Source organism: Nerophis ophidion, unplaced genomic scaffold (assembly GCF_033978795.1).
Source record: "Nerophis ophidion isolate RoL-2023_Sa unplaced genomic scaffold, RoL_Noph_v1.0 HiC_scaffold_43, whole genome shotgun sequence".
Classification (NCBI taxonomy): Eukaryota; Metazoa; Chordata; class Actinopteri; order Syngnathiformes; family Syngnathidae; genus Nerophis; species Nerophis ophidion.
In genome coordinates this window covers 262,433-279,475 of record NW_026906965.1, presented here as the reverse complement: position 1 = coordinate 279,475, position 17,043 = coordinate 262,433, and the positions used below count along the sequence as shown (strand labels likewise).

Sequence of the window (17,043 nt, the reverse complement as noted above, 5' to 3'; positions counted from 1 at the left end):
TTATTTTCCTGCAGTATATTTGTATTTTAAAGGCTACTTTCTACATAGTACTGTGTGAATTCGTCCTCATACTTTGCTATGGTTCTTTGGCACATTTTCACACAATCACAACACTTTACACTCACACTTAATGTGGACCCCGACTTAAACAAGTTGAAAAACGTATTCGGGTGTTACCTTTTAGTGGTCGGTTGTACGGAATATGTACTCTACTGTGCAATCTACTAATAAAAGTATCAATAAATCACTTGATCTCTACTTAGAGATGTGTTGATAACTTCTGTGTCTTCTGTTAGCAGCTAACAAGCTAAGCTAACTAGCGAGCTAAGCTAACTAACAAGCAAAGATAGCACGAGAAGCTTCTAGCGCATCGAGACGACTTTATCCTTAAATAAAGAATCAAATATGTATTTTATACGACGTTAATATTTCAAACTGGAGAACAAAAATAGGACTGACTTATTAACGTCTTTCTCCTTCGATGTGCTCTTTCTGATGTCTTCCGTTTACCCCGGAAGCTGGGAATGACGTCACGGCCAAGTGGAACTGGTTAACAAACTCTTATGGTAACATAAGTATTGTTAAAATCCTATTACATGACATTATATAAATATGTATATTAAATATAATTTGAATAGTTGGCAAGTAAACAAAATGCATTTGCCATACCTAATTGTATTATATCAATTATAACTCAACCCCACACATTACAACATGTATTCACACTTTGTTGTGTGAAAATATTTTACACAAACTTACATTCAATTATAGTAATGATTATAATATAATAAGATATATAACAATGTGTTTTCTGGATCTAAATAATGTATGGAAAATAAATAGTTAAACAATTGTTCTTTTCAGGGAGTTAGCATCTTTTTCACCTGAAAACAAATCTACTTAAGTGTGCAAATAAAGTCTTATGTATTACTTGTATTACATTTGAATAGAACCTTATTGAGCATATTAACAAGATTCTGTTAGAAAATTTGCAGAGTATGAAAAAGTCATTTTGTATTTGCGTACAGGATGTTGAATGACTATGATCTCGACCCACCATAAATAAACACATCAGGAAGATTGGAGCATGGGGAAGGAAGTTATGACTGTTATCATTTTCCACCACAAGGGGGCGATGTTGAAGTCGATATCAATGATTAGTCTTTGTGGTGTATTAATGTGCATGCTGACTCAGCGTTGTTTGTCCTGACTGACTTGCAGTAGTTGAGTTGTGTCTACTTAGCATGCTCACCAAGTGCTGTACATTGAGTGTTGATGATACCTCTCTAGAGTGTATGCTACTGCTACTCCCAAGTCCCGTTTCTTTTCTTTTTCTTCCATGTCCCACTCTCCCGTGTGGAGGGGGTCCGGTCCGATCCGGTGGCCATGTACTGCTTGCCTGTGTATCGGCTGGGGACATCTCTGCGCTGCTGGTCCGCCTACGCTTGGGATGGTTTCCTGCTGGCTCCGCTGTGAACGGGACTCTCGCTGCTGTGTCTTGGATCCTCTTTGGACTGGACTCTCGCGACTGTGTTGGATCCATTGTGGATTGAACTTTCACAGTATCATGTTAGACCCGCTCGACATCCATTGCTTTCCTCCTCTCTAAGGTTCTCATAGTCATCATTGTCACCGACGTCCCACTGGGTCATTATTGTCACCGATGTCCCACAGGGTGTGAGTTTTCCTTGCCCTTATGTGGGCCTACCGAGGATGTCGTGGTGGTTTGTGCAGCCCTTTGAGACACTAGTGATTTAGGGCTATATAAGTAAACATTGATTGATTGATTGATTGATATATAAAAGTTACTAAACGTGTGTGCTACCTCGTTATTTGAATACATAACAGTCTTGATCAGACCCCGACCTAAAGGCCTCATTTCAGTTTGCAATGAGATCCCATCATCTAAAGAGAAGTAAAGACAATTTGATGGTTGATGGCGAGGGGCAGTTTTGGCCGCCAGGCTCCGCCCACCACCAATGGGTACCAACAGGTACTGACCCATTCTGCACGACAGGGTGTCATCATCATCATTTGTACCAACTCTGAGTACAATCTCAGTTTGTGGAGCTGTGTTATAAATGTGTAAAGTTGTGTGGCGAGCCATCAGGTCAAAGTTTGGTCAAAGTCCCGAGGAGGAGTTTGTTCAAGTACCACCCCTTTTTGACTTCAACATGGCTGACGGAAACCAAAATGGCCGACTTCCTTTTGGCTTTCAAATATGGGTTCATGAGACTTTTACGTTCCTCCTGTCATGATAGACGCCGCTGGTGATTTTGGTGGCGATACGTGAATCTGGGGCGAGGGGCACAATCATTCACATTTTCAAGAGTTAATATTTGATGTTTGGCTTCGGGGCTCCTAAACTAAATCATTTTTTGCTTGCAAGATTAGGAGAGTTTTGGTGCCAAGTAAGGTCCTGAAAAATGTGATCCAAGAGGATCATTTTTATTCAAGGCCGAATAAAGATTGAAGTCAAATTCTGATTGCTAATGTAAAAAAAAAAGTAAACTTTCAGAGTGCTGCCTTGGAGCACTTTTGTGTCCCCACCAATCTCAAAATCAAACCTATTCCCTTGGGTTAGAGTGTCTGCCCTCAGACTGGAGAGTCGTGAGTTCAAATCCTGGCCGAGTCATACCAAAGACTATAAAAACAGGACCCATTGCCTCCTTGCTTGGCACTCAGAATCAAAGGTTGGGGGTTAAATCACCAAATGATTCCCGAGTGCGGCCTCCGCTGCCCTCACCTCCCAGGGGGTGAACTTGGGGATGAGGATCATTTCACCACACCTAGTGCGTGACTACCGTTGGGAACTTAACTTTAACTTACATAGGGACTGTGAATGATTCCAAAAAGTGCAGTTCCCCTTGAAATTAGAAAATAGAATAACAAGATATCATGTGAAGTGAAGGGAATTATATTTATATAGCGCTTTTCTCTACTGACTCAAAGCGCTTTACATAGTGAAACCCAATATCTAAGTTACATTTAAAACAATGTGGGTGGCACTGGGAGCAGGTGGGTAAAGTGTCTTGCCCAAGGACACAATGGCAGTGACTAGGATGGCAGAAGCTGGGATCGAACCTGTTACCCTCAAGTTGCTGGCACGGTCACTCTACCAACTGAGCTATACCGCCCCAAGTAACAAGAACAGAATATATTAATAATAAAGTTCCTCATAGCAAATGTGATAAATGGGAAAAGCTGGACGAAGTGGCTGGGGGAAGTGAAGTCTGGGCTTCTCTGCTTAGGCTGCTGTCCCCGCGACCCCACGGAAGACGAGTGATGAATGGAGGAAATGACTGCTGTCTGATAATCACATTAATAACACAATAACAATCATGTGTCTGAGTACACATACTGATCAAATTATTTTAACACATCATTTTCATGTTAATGATAAAATATAAAGTTAGTAAAGATGTGAGAGTAAGAAGTGAACAAACCTGTTCTGTGTAACACAACTTGATGTTTCTAATAATCTCCAAAGTTGAGTGAGACGAGTGGAGTTGATGCTGACATGGAGGATGAATAAAGTGTAGTTAGTAGATGTGCCGAGGCTTAGAAGCGTGTGTGGAGTAAAGGAGGACTTTGCTGCGAAGAACATATCCTCCACGCATGCGTCCGTAGGGGCGGGGCCAACGAGTCATAGTGATGGGCAAGTCATGAACAAACCATTCAAAATGTCTGTTTTCATGGTGCCCACACAAAACATGGCAACAAATGATATTTTAAATATATAAACCGTATTTTACTTTAAATCATGTATGTTTGAAAATAATTAAAGGCCTACTGAAAGCCACTACTAGCGACCACGCAGTCTGATAGTTTGTATATCAAAGATGAAATATTAACATTGCAACACATGCCAATACAGACGGTTTAGTTTACTAAATTACAATTTTAAATTTTCCGCGGAGTTTCTTGTTGTAAAAGTCGCGGAATGATGACGGGAATGATGACGCGTGTTTTGTGACGCCTCGGGTTGTAGCGGACATATTAGCCCAGCACCACACACGGCTAAAAGTCATCTCTTTTCATCGCATAATTACACAGTATTTTGGACATCTGTGTTGCTGAATCTTTTGCAATTATACAAGTAATAATGGAGACTATAAATAAGAATGCTGTTGGTGGAAAGCGGTGGATTGCAGCTGCCTTTAGCACCAAAACACAGCCGGTGTTTCTTTGTTTGTTGTGAAGCTTTAACACAGAGCGGTCAAGCGAACATGTTTCTCTACGTCAACCAGCAAGTTTTTGGATGGGAAAATTGTGATATTAAGTCAGCTCTTACCGGATACTTCAGTGGATTATGGGACCTCCTCCTGTAGCTGTCAAAAAGGCAGCTGGGATCTTGGTTCCTCGGCTTCTCTCAGAGACACTGGCGTTCACCACAGCCATCCAACTTTCAGGTATGACTTTAGAATCTCACTAAAATACTATTAACACTTTAGGCAGATAAGGGATTTTCCAGAATTATCCTAGTAAATGTGTCTAATTACATCTGAAACGCTGCCACTGCTGTCGCCCTGAGCTGTCACTTTTTTTTTGTTTTTTTGGTGCTTCACTCTAACATTCCTTATCCACGAATCTTTCATCCTCGCTCAAATTAATGGGAAAATTGTCGCTTTCTTGGTCTGAATGGCTCTTGCTGCTTGAGGCTATGATTATAAACAATGTGAGGATGTGAGGAGCCCTACAACCCGTGACATCACGCGCACATCGTCTGCTACTTCTGGTAAAGGCAATGCTTTTTTATTAGTGACCAAAAGTTGCGAACTTTATCGTCGATGTTCTATACTAAATCCTTTCAGCAAAAATATGGCAATATCGCGAAATGATCAAGTATGACACATAGGATGGAACTGCTATCCCTGTTTGAATAAGAAAATGTCATTTTAGTAGGCCTTTAACTAGTACTGTTTTTAATGCACTTATTGTGTTGTCTGTCTAATTGTAATAAATGCAGACGAGGCGTGTTCAACGTTGACTCACACAGCGTGCTCATAACCACATTCTAGCTGTCCGCATGGCGACATACGACACCACTTCACGGGGCTACCGCGCATGCTCGTCACTAAGCATGCTGGGTAGTGTGGTTCTTATACTCCCTAGCTCAAAGCATCACAACTATTACTCTTTGGCCCCGCCCCTAAGGACGCATGCGTTGCGTGGAGGACATGCGGGTTGCGGCAAAGTCCTCCTTTACTCCACACACGCTTCTAAGCCTCGGCACATCTACTAACTACACTTTATTCATCCTCCGTGTCAGGATAAACTCCACTCGTCTCACTCAACTTTGGACATTATTAGGCCCGCTTAGATTGTTTGTTGTTTTAGCGCGCTAGTTAGCTTAGCATGCTAGTTAGCTTAGCTTGTTAGCCGCTAACAAAGAGACGCGGATTTGATCAACACATCGCTTAGTTAAGATCAAGTGTGAGTGTAAAGTGTTGTGATTGTGTGAAAATGTGCGAAAGAACCATAGCAAAGTATGAGGAAGAACTTTGTTGTGTGAAAATGTGTGAAAGAACGATAGCAGAGTACAAAGAGGAACTTTCTCGGACAAAAGAAGAGAACGAGAGACTACGTCAACTATTGGAGGCTGTTTTCAAGAAAGCTCAAGTTGTGTTACACAGAACAGGTTTGTTTACTTCTTACTCTCACATCTTTACTAACTTTATATTTCATCATGAACATGACGTGTTTGCAGCAGTCATTTCCATTAGATCAGGGGTGTCCAAACTTTTTCCGCAGAGGGCCGAACACGGAAAAATGTTAACATGCGGGGACCATTTTGATATTTTTCATTTTCAAACCATAACAAAATATATGGATTTTTTTTTAATCCTTAGGGCTCCTGGGGAGCATAGATGGCTTCAGTCAGTAAAATTTTAGAAATAAGTAAAATTATTATTCTTTTTTATTTAATGCTTACAGTAAATCTCTATATCAACTTGAGGTTGATATAAAGTAAAACAAATAAGGTTTTATGCCTTTTCTGTCAAAGACAACTTAGTTTTTTATAGTAAAACTGAACTATGCAGTATTTCGATAGATAGATTGTACTTTATTGATTCCTTCAGGAGAGTTCCTTTATTTAGCAATTAAACCTCTCAAAGATCAATAATGCAGGACATCATTGATTTGAATTATATTATATTTTTGAGTAATCACAGTGAAAAGTTAAATAAAATCCTACTAAATATAATTGAGATTCGAACCCCATTAATAAAATGATGCATTTTTATTATAATTTTTTTTTACTTTAAACACTTAAATTTCCAGATCAACTTCCGATATATCTATTGATTTTAAGTTTGAACTATTATTTTGTTTATTTTATGCTCTTTTGTCAAAACTTTGATGTTTTTATATGGCAACCACAAAACATATGCAATATTTTTTCCACATAAAACTTTTTAAAAGGATAATTTTTAAGTAATAATTCATTATAACATAGATTTTTTTTGTCCTTTTTTTTGAGCAATGGAAAAAAAAGAAAATAAAGACAAAAGGGGAAAAAAAACTGCCTGCATGGCAGCTTTGTGTCAACATTGCCACTTTTTCTCATTAGATTTCACCTCATACCACTTTTTTTAGATGTTTTTATTTGTATTTTTGCAATTCTATCAATTTGGCAATTTTTGCAGAATGTGTGGCGGGTCGGTAAACGATTAGCTGCGGGCCGCAAATGGCCCCCGGGCCGCACTTTGGACACCCCTGCATTAGATAATGTCCAAATAGAGGTGGTTTGGCACACTTATAATTAAAAAAACAAAAACTAATGTTGTTTTTCATCAGATATGTAGTAGTATTGTATATGTGGATGGGGGCCCTGCTTTGGAAATAATGTGTACCCCTTTCAGAGATCACATTTAGTTCCACTTCAAACATTCACATGATGGGCAATAAGATGAGATGGTATAACGTGAACAGTTGTGGAACCTTTTTACTTGGGGGGGTGACGGGATCTCGTTGGAAGCGCGATGTATGAGCAGACGCCGTTTGGGTATAACAAAATGGTGTCTGCCAATGTAGTTTACAATGTCACTACATCAGTAGTTGTCAAACCTTTTTCACCAAGTATCACCTCAGAAAATACTTGAATTTCCAAGCACCACCATCATGAACAGCAATAAAATACAGTAGCATAGTAGGCCTTAATTATTCATAAAAAACAAGGAAGACACATTATTTAACAAGTATATTTATTCATTTTAAATACTGTTGCATTACACACAGTTTGAACATCAACACTATGTTTGCATGTAGGAATTGATTGGTTGATTGATTGATGCTTTTATTAGTAGATTGCACAGTTCAGAACATATTCCGTACAATTGAACACTAAATGGTAACACCCCAATAAGTTTTTCAACTTGTTTAAGTCGGGGTCCACGTTAATCAATTCATGGTAAAAAATGAATTGATTAGAAAATAAAAGACTGTACTTAAATATTACATAGTGCACACCAGATATTCAGGTGCGCACCAGATAGTTTCTAGGATGCAGCTTCCTCAGTTGACCTCTGACCTGGTCCACAGAGATGACTAATGTCTGGTGGAGGAGGAGGAGGAGGAATAGGGGGTTGCAACCATGGCTGGGGGGGAGAAGAAGAGGGGGTGGCTGTGGTGGGGGCTGAGGAGGACACCCCCCACTTCAACCGGTTCTGGTTGAACCGGTTGAAGAAGTTCTTAATCTCATTGGCCCTCTCTATTGTCCCCCCTACTGCTCTGGTCTTTGTCTTGTAGCCTGTGATGGTTTTCACACCTTCCCAGACCTCCCTCATGTTGTTCTGCTCCAGCTTCTTCTTGTAGCTGTCCTTAGTCTTCCTCACGTGTCCTTTCTTCTCCCGCTGTGCTGCTCTCATTGCCTCCCTGTCTCCACTCCTGAAGGCAGCTTTCTTCTTGTTGAGGACAGCTTGAACCTCCTGTGTTACCCAGGGTTTGTCATTAGGGTGGCACCGGACAGTCTTAGCGGGGCAGGTCAGAAGTTGAGGTAATCCGTAAGACAGTGAGTCAGCCCATCAATGTCCTCACCATGTGGAAACTGTGTTCCATTTGTCTGTAACAGAATGACATCACACTAAGACGTTCAGTGACAGTTTTCCAATGTTTATCAGTGATGTTTCTTCAGTTATTTAGAATTTTTGTACTGTATCAATCAATCAATCAATGTTTATCTAGCCCTAAATCACAATTGTCTCAAAGGGCTAAAAATGCAGTAAAAACCGTTTAAACAAAGTGTTTGCTCGTGACATTTTCTGAAATTTTTAGGTATATTCTTGCTATCGTTTTCGGAATGTATAATATTGTGTTTCAGAGATATGCTTTGACATTTTTGCCGATGACATCTATTAAACAAGACAGGGAGCAAAGTAATCAAACACAGACAGGATTCAATTTAGCTCATGAGGAGAAACGTCTGGGCTGCAACTTCGTACAGTTTCCTACCACGCTCTGACGAGGGAGTTCCACGCGTCCTCTTTCCTTTGGGGCTTTTCTGATTACATAGCTGCAGATGTTTCTAAAGGGAGGGGGGGTCGTAAACTGCTGTCGCACTCGATCATAAACAGATAAAAGAAAAGGTGCCTGGTGCTGCGTCAGGTCTGCTCCCTCTCAGCTTTGTAGATCTCGGGTCAAGAAAAGGTCTCCTGTAATAGACAGCCACAGCCACATGCATCCCATCGCAGACAGTGGAGTTTTACAAGCCTTTTGTTTGATAAGATAAAAGACAGCTTTGGTCTCGTCGCAGGGGACCTGAACTCAATGGAACACAAAGTTGTTTTATAACTTATATACAATTATTCTGACAATTTTGTTATTATTGTTAATACTATCTGGAGTCAATTATTGGTTGCAGTAAAGTAGAAAAATGGGTAGTTTTTAGCTCTAAAAGGGTATTTCAACAAGTAAACAGTACAGTAGGTACTATGTTTATACATGTGTAATGCCCATAAGGGTATTCCAGTACAATATGCCGAGATGAGATGTGTAAATATCAAAATATTACTTGAAATCAATTTTGGCACAGCAGAGTGGTTGTTTTGGTATATTTTAGCTTTGTAAAGGGTATTTCTACAAGTATACAGTAGAGTAGGTACTTGATTTATATATATGTCATGCCCATAAGAGTATTTAGTAAAATATGCAGTGATGAGATGTGTCAGTATCAAAATATTACTTAAAATACATTTTTGGCAGCAGTAATGTGGCCATTTGGGTAGATATTTGCTCTAAAAAGGGTATTTCAACAAGTAAACGGTACAGTAGGTACTTGATTTTGATAGATGTAATGCTCATAAGGGTATTCTAGTAAACTATGCAGAGATGAGATTTGTCAGTATCAAAATTTTACTTGAAATCAAATTTTGGCAGCAGCAGAGTGGTTGTTTTGGTATATTTTAGCTTTGTAAAGGGTATTTCTACAAGTATACAGTACAGTAGGTCCTTAATTTATATATATGTAATGTCCATAAGAGTATTTTAGGAAAATATGCAGAGATGAGATGTATCAATATCAAACTATTACTTAAAATTCATTTTTGGCAGCAGTAATGTGGCCATTTGGGTAGATATTTGCTCTAAAAATGGTATTTCAACAAGTAAACATTACAGTAGGTACTTGATTTTGATAGATGTAATGGTCATAAGGGTATTTTAGTAAACTAAGCAGAGATGAGATTTGTCAGTATCAAAATATTACTTGAAATCAAATTTTGGCAGCAGCAGAGTGGTTGTTTTGGTATATTTTAGCTTTGTAAAGGGTATTTCTACAAGTATACAGTACAGTAGGTCCTTAATTTATATATGTGTAATGCCCATAAGAGTATTTTAGGAAAATATGCAGAGATGAGATGTATCAATATCAAACTATTACTTAAAATGCATTTTTGGCAGCAACAAAGTGGTCATTTGGGTAGATATTTGCTCTAAAAATAGTATTTCAACAAGTAAACAGTACAGTAGGTACTTGATTTTGATATATGTAATGCTCATAAGGGTATTTTAGTAAACTATGCAGAGATGAGATTTGTCAGTATCAAAATATTACTTGAAATCAAATTTTGGCAGCAGCAGAGTGGTTGTTTTGGTATATTTTAGCTCTGTAAAGGGTATTTCTACAAGTATACAGTACAGTAGGTACTTGATTCATATATACACATGTAATGCCCATAAGAGTATTCAAGTAAAATATGCAGAGATGAGATGTGTCAATATCAAAATATTACTTAAAATACATTTTTGGCAGCAACAAAGTGGCCATTTGGGCAGATATTTGCTCTAAAAATAGTATTTCAACAAGTAAACAGTACAGTAGGTACTTGATATTGATATATGTAATGCTCATAAGGTTATTCTAGTAAAATGCGTGTGTGTAAATATGCGATGTGTAAATATCAAAATATTACGTCAAATCACTTTTTGATTCAAGATAGTTTATTGTCATATGCACAGTTAAACACACAGTTTGCCGTACAATGAAAATCTTACTTTGCTAGTCCACCCTTCAACAAGTCACACGGTACTTAGCTAAAAATAAAAATAAAAATGTATATACAAGGCAGAGTAAGTAACATAAAATTATTGCACATTCTGATTGACAGTCAACAGTATAAATATGGAGGTGACCTTGGGTCACAGCAGCAGTTAAAGTGTCTTTAGTGATCAAAGGTGAAACGTGTCTACAGTGATGGTTCACAGTTCGGGGGTGGTCAAGGTAGCTGTCTTTTGTTCAAAAAGACAAAAGTAAAGACGGGGGGTTGGGGGGGAGCTGGCATTCACAAGTTAGCATTCACAAGCCTGATGGCCTGTGGGAAGAAACTGTTTGTCAGTCTGGTAGTCCTGGATTTCAGGCTCCTGTATGGTCTGCCTGATGGTAGGAGGCTGAAGAGACCGTGTACTGTCCTTGATGATGTTGTGTGCTCTCCTGGTGGCCCTGGTAGACTACATGTCCTGTAGTGAGGGGAAGGCTGCTCCTGATATGTACTGAGCAGTTTTAATCACTCGCTGGAGTGCCTTCCTGTCCTTAGCAGTGCAGTTTCCATACCAGACCGTGATTGAGCTGGTAAGGACACTCTCAACCGTACTTTTATAGAAGTCGCTGAGAATTTTGGGTGGCATGCCAAATTTTCTCAGCCTTCTTAGGAAGTACAGTCGCTGCTGGGCTTTCTTTATTGTTTGTTGGGTGTTGTGATCCCAGGTGAGGTCCTCGCTGATGTGGGTCCCGAGGAATTTAAAGAGGGTGTACAATAGGGGGCTCAGCACGCAGCCTTGGGGGGTCCCAATGCTTAGAACCTTTGTGCCTGATGTCTGGTTGCCGATACTGACTGACTGGGGCCGGTTTGTGAGAAAGTTCAGGACCCAGTCACAGAGAGTTGGTGTCAGACCAACAGTGAGGAGTTTAGCACTGAGTTTTTGTGGGATGACCGTGTTAAAAGCAGAGCTGTAGTCGATGAATAATAGCCTGGCATAGGTGTCCTTGCCCTCTACGTGGGTGAGGGTGGTGTGGATGACGGGGTTGACTGCATCCTCAGTGGACCGATTCTGCCGGTAGGCAAACTGTAGAGCAGGGGTCACCAACGCGGTGCCCACGGGCACCAGGTAGCCTGTTAGGACCAGATGAGTCGCCCGCTGGCCTGTTCTAAAAATAGCTCAAATAGCAGCACTTACCAGTGAGCCACCTCTATTCTTTAAATTGTATTTATTTACTAGCAAGCTGGTCTCGCTTTGCTTGACCTTTTTAATTCTAAGAGAGACAAAACTCAAATAGAATTGAAAAAATCCAAGAAAATATTTTAAAGACTTGGTCTTCACTTGTTTAAATACATTCATTTTTTTTTTTTGCTTCTTATAACTTTCAGAAAGACAATTTTAGAGAAAATATACAACTTTAAAATTGATTTTAGGATTTTTAAACACATACATCGTTTTACCTTTTAAATTCATTCCTCTTCTTTCCTGACAATTTAAATAAATGTTCAAGTATTTTTTTTAAATTGTAAATAATTTTTATTGTCTGTATTGTATTGTGTTGTAAATATTCATGTTCGAAATAAACTAAAGAAAGAAAGAAAGAAAATAGGAATAATAAATACATTTTAATTTAATTCTTCATTTTAGCTTCTGTTTTTTCGACGAAGAATATTTGTGAAATATTTCTTCAAACTTATTATGATTAAAGTTCAAAAAAATTATTCTGGCAAATCTAGAAAATCTGTACAATCAAATTTACATCTTATTTCAAATTATTTTGAATTTCTTTTAAAATCTTTGTTCTGGAAAATCTAGAAGAAATAACGATTTGTCTTTGTTAGAAATATAGCTTGGTCCAATTTGTTATATATTCTAACAAAATGCAGATTGAATTTTAACCTATTCAAAACATGTCATCAAAACTCTAAAATTAATATTAATCAGGAAAAATTACTAATGATTTTACATAAATAAGTTTTTCAATTTTTTCCAAAAGATTCAAATTAGCTAGTTTTTCTCTTCCTTTTTTAATTTTAAAGAGTCGAAATTGAAGATAAAATATGTTTCAAAATTTATTTTTCATTTTTTTCGTGTTTTCTCCTCTTTTAAACCGTTCAATTAAGTGTTTTTTTCATCATTTATTCTCTACAAAAAAACCTTCCGTAAAAGGAAAAAAAGTTACGACGGAATGACTGACAGAAATACCCATTTATATGTATATATATATATATATATATATATATATATATATATATATATATACATAGATTTATCTATTAAAGGTAAATTGAGCAAATTGTCTATTTCTGGCAATTTATTTAAGTGTGTATCAAACTGGTAGCCCTTCGCATTAATCAGTACCCAAGAAGTAGCTCTTGGTTTCAAAAAGGTTGGTGACCCCTGCTGTAGAGGGTCCAGTGTGTCTGGGATGGTCTTCTTGATGTGTGACATGACTATCCTCTCGAAGCACTTCATCACTATTGGGGTGAGTGCAACAGACAGGTCACAGTGTTTTTCTTTGGCAGGGGCACGATGGTGGTGGTCTTGAAGCAGGTGGGCACAACAGCTTGTGTTAGTGACAAGTTGTATATGTCAGCAAGTACGTCAGCCAGCTCTGATGAACACACCCTGAGGGCCTGGCCAGAGGTGTTATCTGGGCCGACTGTCTTCCGTGGGTTTGTTTTCTTCAGAACTGTACGTACCTCTGCTGTTGTCACAGTGAGCGGTGGGTCCTGCGTGCGCTCAGAACCCCTCTCTGTTGGTTGGTGTTGAGGACCTCGAAGCGGGCGTAGAACTCATTCAGCTCATCTGGCAGTGAGCGTTGGCTGTTTGTGACCCCCCTGCTCCCCTGCTTGTAGTCTGTGATGTGTTGCAGGCCTTGCCACATGCGCCGGGAATCTGTGGTGAAGTAGAATCCCTCCAGCTTTTGTCTGCATTGTCCCTTGGCCTCGCTGATGGATTTACACAGGTCATATCTGGCCTTCTTGTAGTCCTCAGCGTTGCCTGAGACAAATGCAGTGGAGCGGGCATGAAACTTGGACCAAACATCACAGTTAATCCAGGGTTTTTTAGTTTGGGTATATCTTGTATTGTTTTGTGGGAACAATGTTTTCCACGCATGTGCTGATGTAGCCAGTTACACTGGAAGCATATGCCTCTATGTCCACAGTACCATCCTCCCTCTGAGCAGCAGTTTTGAACATGTCCCAGTCTGTACTCCCAAGGCAGTCCTGAAGCACTAGTTCAGTGTCTTCATTCCAAACTTGAACAGTTTTACTCACTGGGGGGGCTTGCTTGAGGCGCTGTCTGTACGCTGGACATAGAAAAGCTGAGATGTGATCAGATAGTCCAAAGTGTGGTCTGGGTACGGGGTGGCGAAGTTGGTAGAGTGGCTGTGCCTGTAATCTGAGGGTTACTGGTTCAATCCCCACCATCTATCATCCTAGTCACGTCCGTTGTGTCCTTGGGCAAGACACTTCACCCTTGCTCCTGATGGGTCCTGGTGAGCGCCTTGCATGGCATCTCCCACCATCAGTGTGTGAATGTGTGTGTGATTGGGCGAATGTGGAAATACTGTCAAAGCGCTTTGGGCTCCATAAAATGGGGTAGAAAAGCGCTATACAAGTACAACCCATTTACCAATTTACCATTTGTAGACTCCACTCCCATTGCAGTATACCTGGTCCAGAGAGTTTTTTCCCCTTGTATGAAAGTTCTCATATTAATGGTATTTAGGGAGGACACTCTTTAGGTTGCGGTTGTTAAAATCCCCAGCTATCGTGAACGCAGCATCAGGGTGTGCGGTCTCTTGTTTACTGATGACGTCATGCAGCAGCTTTAGCGCTGTAGTGGAGTCCGCCCGTGGCGGGATGTAAACAAACAGTATAAACACTGCACTGAACTCCCTTGGCAGGTAAAAAGGTCTGCATTTCCCCATCAACAACTCAATGTTGTCCGAGCAGTGTCTTTCAACCACCTGTACGTCCGAGCACCAGCTGTTACTCACGTAAACACAGACCCCGCCTCCGCCTTTCTTGAAGCCTTTGTCCGGTGTTGTGCCGAATTCTGCACCCCCGCCGTAAAATGCACCCCCTGTCGGGAGCGCGCTTACGTCACTCGGTTGCATCACCCGTCTCGAAAAGTAGCTAAACTCGGCTAAAATCGCCTCTTTCGGCATAAAAATGTACATAACAAGGTGAATAATCCAAGTTGTCTTTACTTTGGATATATTAATGGATGGATTAATTGTGATTCTTTAATGATTTCGCCGCCATTGCCTTTAATGATTTCGTCGTCATTCAGGTGGGTACATCGCCTCTTTCGGCATAAAAAAGTACACAACAAGGTGAAATAATCCAAGTTGTGTTTACTTTGGATATATTAATGGATGGATTAATTGTGAGCCTTTAATGATTTCGCCACCATTCAGATAAGGCGAAAACAATAACCATTTAATATAGGAATATTTGCTGTCCCGAAAATGTATTGAAGTATTGTATTAAAGAATATATACACCAAAGTAAGCCTCAATATGTACTTTTTTAGAGACATCAAGGAGAACGAATGTTTGCTGCTTCACTCGACGGGATCCAATACATGTATTTTAAAAATATGACATTTTCTTTAACTGTAAGAAGCTCATGGGTGGATGGATGAATACATTAATAAATGAATGCATCTGATACTTATCGTTGTTTTGATTTTAAGAATTTTCAAACTGAACATTCACAAATAACTTTACCAAAAGTACCCGAAATACCGGAGATGGAGTTATGGTGGGGGTGCATTTTCAGTGAAGAGTTGATTCCAGCTGCCTGAACATCTATCTATCTCTGGCTAGGATGGTCCTAGAGACATGAAACTCACCCTAGTAACTCATCCTTACCCCATCTGTATACTGTGAAAACCATGTGATGATTGGACCTCCACAGGCGGAGTTAGGGGGGGGTGCATTTTCAGGCAGCACCAATATCTCTGGCTAGGATGGTCGTAGAGACATGAAACTCACCCTGGTAACTCATCCTTACCCCATCTGTATACTGTGAAAACCATGTGATGATTGGACCCCCACAGGCGGAGTTAGGGGGGGGTGCATTTTCAGGCAGCACCAATATCTCTGGCTAGGATGGTCCTAGAGACATGAAACTCACCCTGGTAACTCATCCTTACCCCCTATGTATACTGTGAAAACCATGTGATGATTGGACCCCCACAGGCGGAGTTAGGGGGGGGGTGCATTTTCAGGCAGCACCAATATCTCTGGCTAGGATGGTCGTAGAGACATGAAACTCACCCTGGTAACTCATCCTTACCCCATCTGTATACTGTGAAAACCATGTGATGATTGTACCCCCACAGGCGGAGTTAGGGGGGGGTGCATTTTCAGGCAGCACCAATATCTCTGGCTAGGATGGTCCTAGAGACATGAAACTCACCCTAGTAACTCATCCTTACCCCATCTGTATACTGTGAAAACCATGTGATGATTGGACCTCCACAGGCGGAGTTAGGGGGGGGTGCATTTTCAGGCAGCACCAATATCTCTGGCTAGGATGGTCGTAGAGACATGAAACTCACCCTGGTAACTCATCCTTACCCCATCTGTATACTGTGAAAACCATGTGATGATTGGACCCCCACAGGCGGAGTTAGGGGGGGGTGCATTTTCAGGCAGCACCAATATCTCTGGCTAGGATGGTCCTAGAGACATGAAACTCACCCTGGTAACTCATCCTTACCCCCTATGTATACTGTGAAAACCATGTGATGATTGGACCCCCACAGGCGGAGTTAGGGGGGGGGTGCATTTTCAGGCAGCACCAATATCTCTGGCTAGGATGGTCGTAGAGACATGAAACTCACCCTGGTAACTCATCCTTACCCCATCTGTATACTGTGAAAACCATGTGATGATTGTACCCCCACAGGCGGAGTTAGGGGGGGGTGCATTTTCAGGCAGCACCAATATCTCTGGCTAGGATGGTCCTAGAGACATGAAACTCACCCTAGTAACTCATCCTTACCCCATCTGTATACTGTGAAAACCATGTGATGATTGGACCTCCACAGGCGGAGTTAGGGGGGGGTGCATTTTCAGGCAGCACCAATATCTCTGGCTAGGATGGTCCTAGAGACATGAAACTCACCCTGGTAACTCATCCTTACCCCATCTGTATACTGTGAAAACCATGTGATGATTGGACCCCCACAGGCGGAGTTAGGGGGGGGTGCATTTTCAGGCAGCACCAATATCTCTGGCTAGGATGGTCCTAGAGACATGAAACTCACCCTGGTAACTCATCCTTACCCCATCTGTATACTGTGAAAACCATGTGATGATTGGACCCCCACAGGCGGAGTTAGGGGGGGGTGCATTTTCAGGCAGCACCAATATCTCTGGCTAGGATGGTCCTAGAGACATGAAACTCACCCTGGTAACTCATCCTTACCCCATCTGTATACTGTGAAAACCATGTGATGATTGGACCCCCACAGGCGGAGTTAGGGGGGGTGCATTTTCAGGCAGCACCAATATCTCTGGCTAGGATGGTCGTAGGGACATGAAAC

The 17,043-nt window shown here is 40.6% G+C and overlaps 2 protein-coding genes and 1 long non-coding RNA gene across 6 annotated transcripts in view; 2 read left to right on the top strand and 1 right to left on the bottom strand.

The window, feature by feature from the left end:
- LOC133546787 (gastrula zinc finger protein XlCGF57.1-like) overlaps nucleotides 1-17,043 on the bottom strand; it is a 297,001-nt gene that overhangs the window by 139,557 nt on the left and 140,401 nt on the right. The gene's annotated exons all lie outside the window — the stretch shown is intronic.
- LOC133546790 (zinc finger protein 391-like) overlaps nucleotides 1-17,043 on the top strand; it is a 277,556-nt gene that overhangs the window by 204,417 nt on the left and 56,096 nt on the right. Inside the window, exon 1 of one of the 2 annotated variants that reach the window (XM_061892617.1) lies at nucleotides 5,290-5,641. The exons of the other annotated variant lie outside the window; for it this stretch is intronic. Coding sequence (XP_061748601.1) covers nucleotides 5,467-5,641 — 175 coding nt within the window. The 5' untranslated portion in view covers nucleotides 5,290-5,466. Of the gene's footprint in view, nucleotides 1-5,289; nucleotides 5,642-17,043 lie in introns of those variants that run through there. 2 annotated transcript variants of the gene reach the window in all.
- On the top strand, nucleotides 14,529-15,158 carry LOC133546804 (uncharacterized). The gene is made up of 2 exons (XR_009805272.1): nucleotides 14,529-14,778; nucleotides 15,022-15,158. It is a non-coding gene; the product is annotated as an uncharacterized LOC133546804 (long non-coding RNA).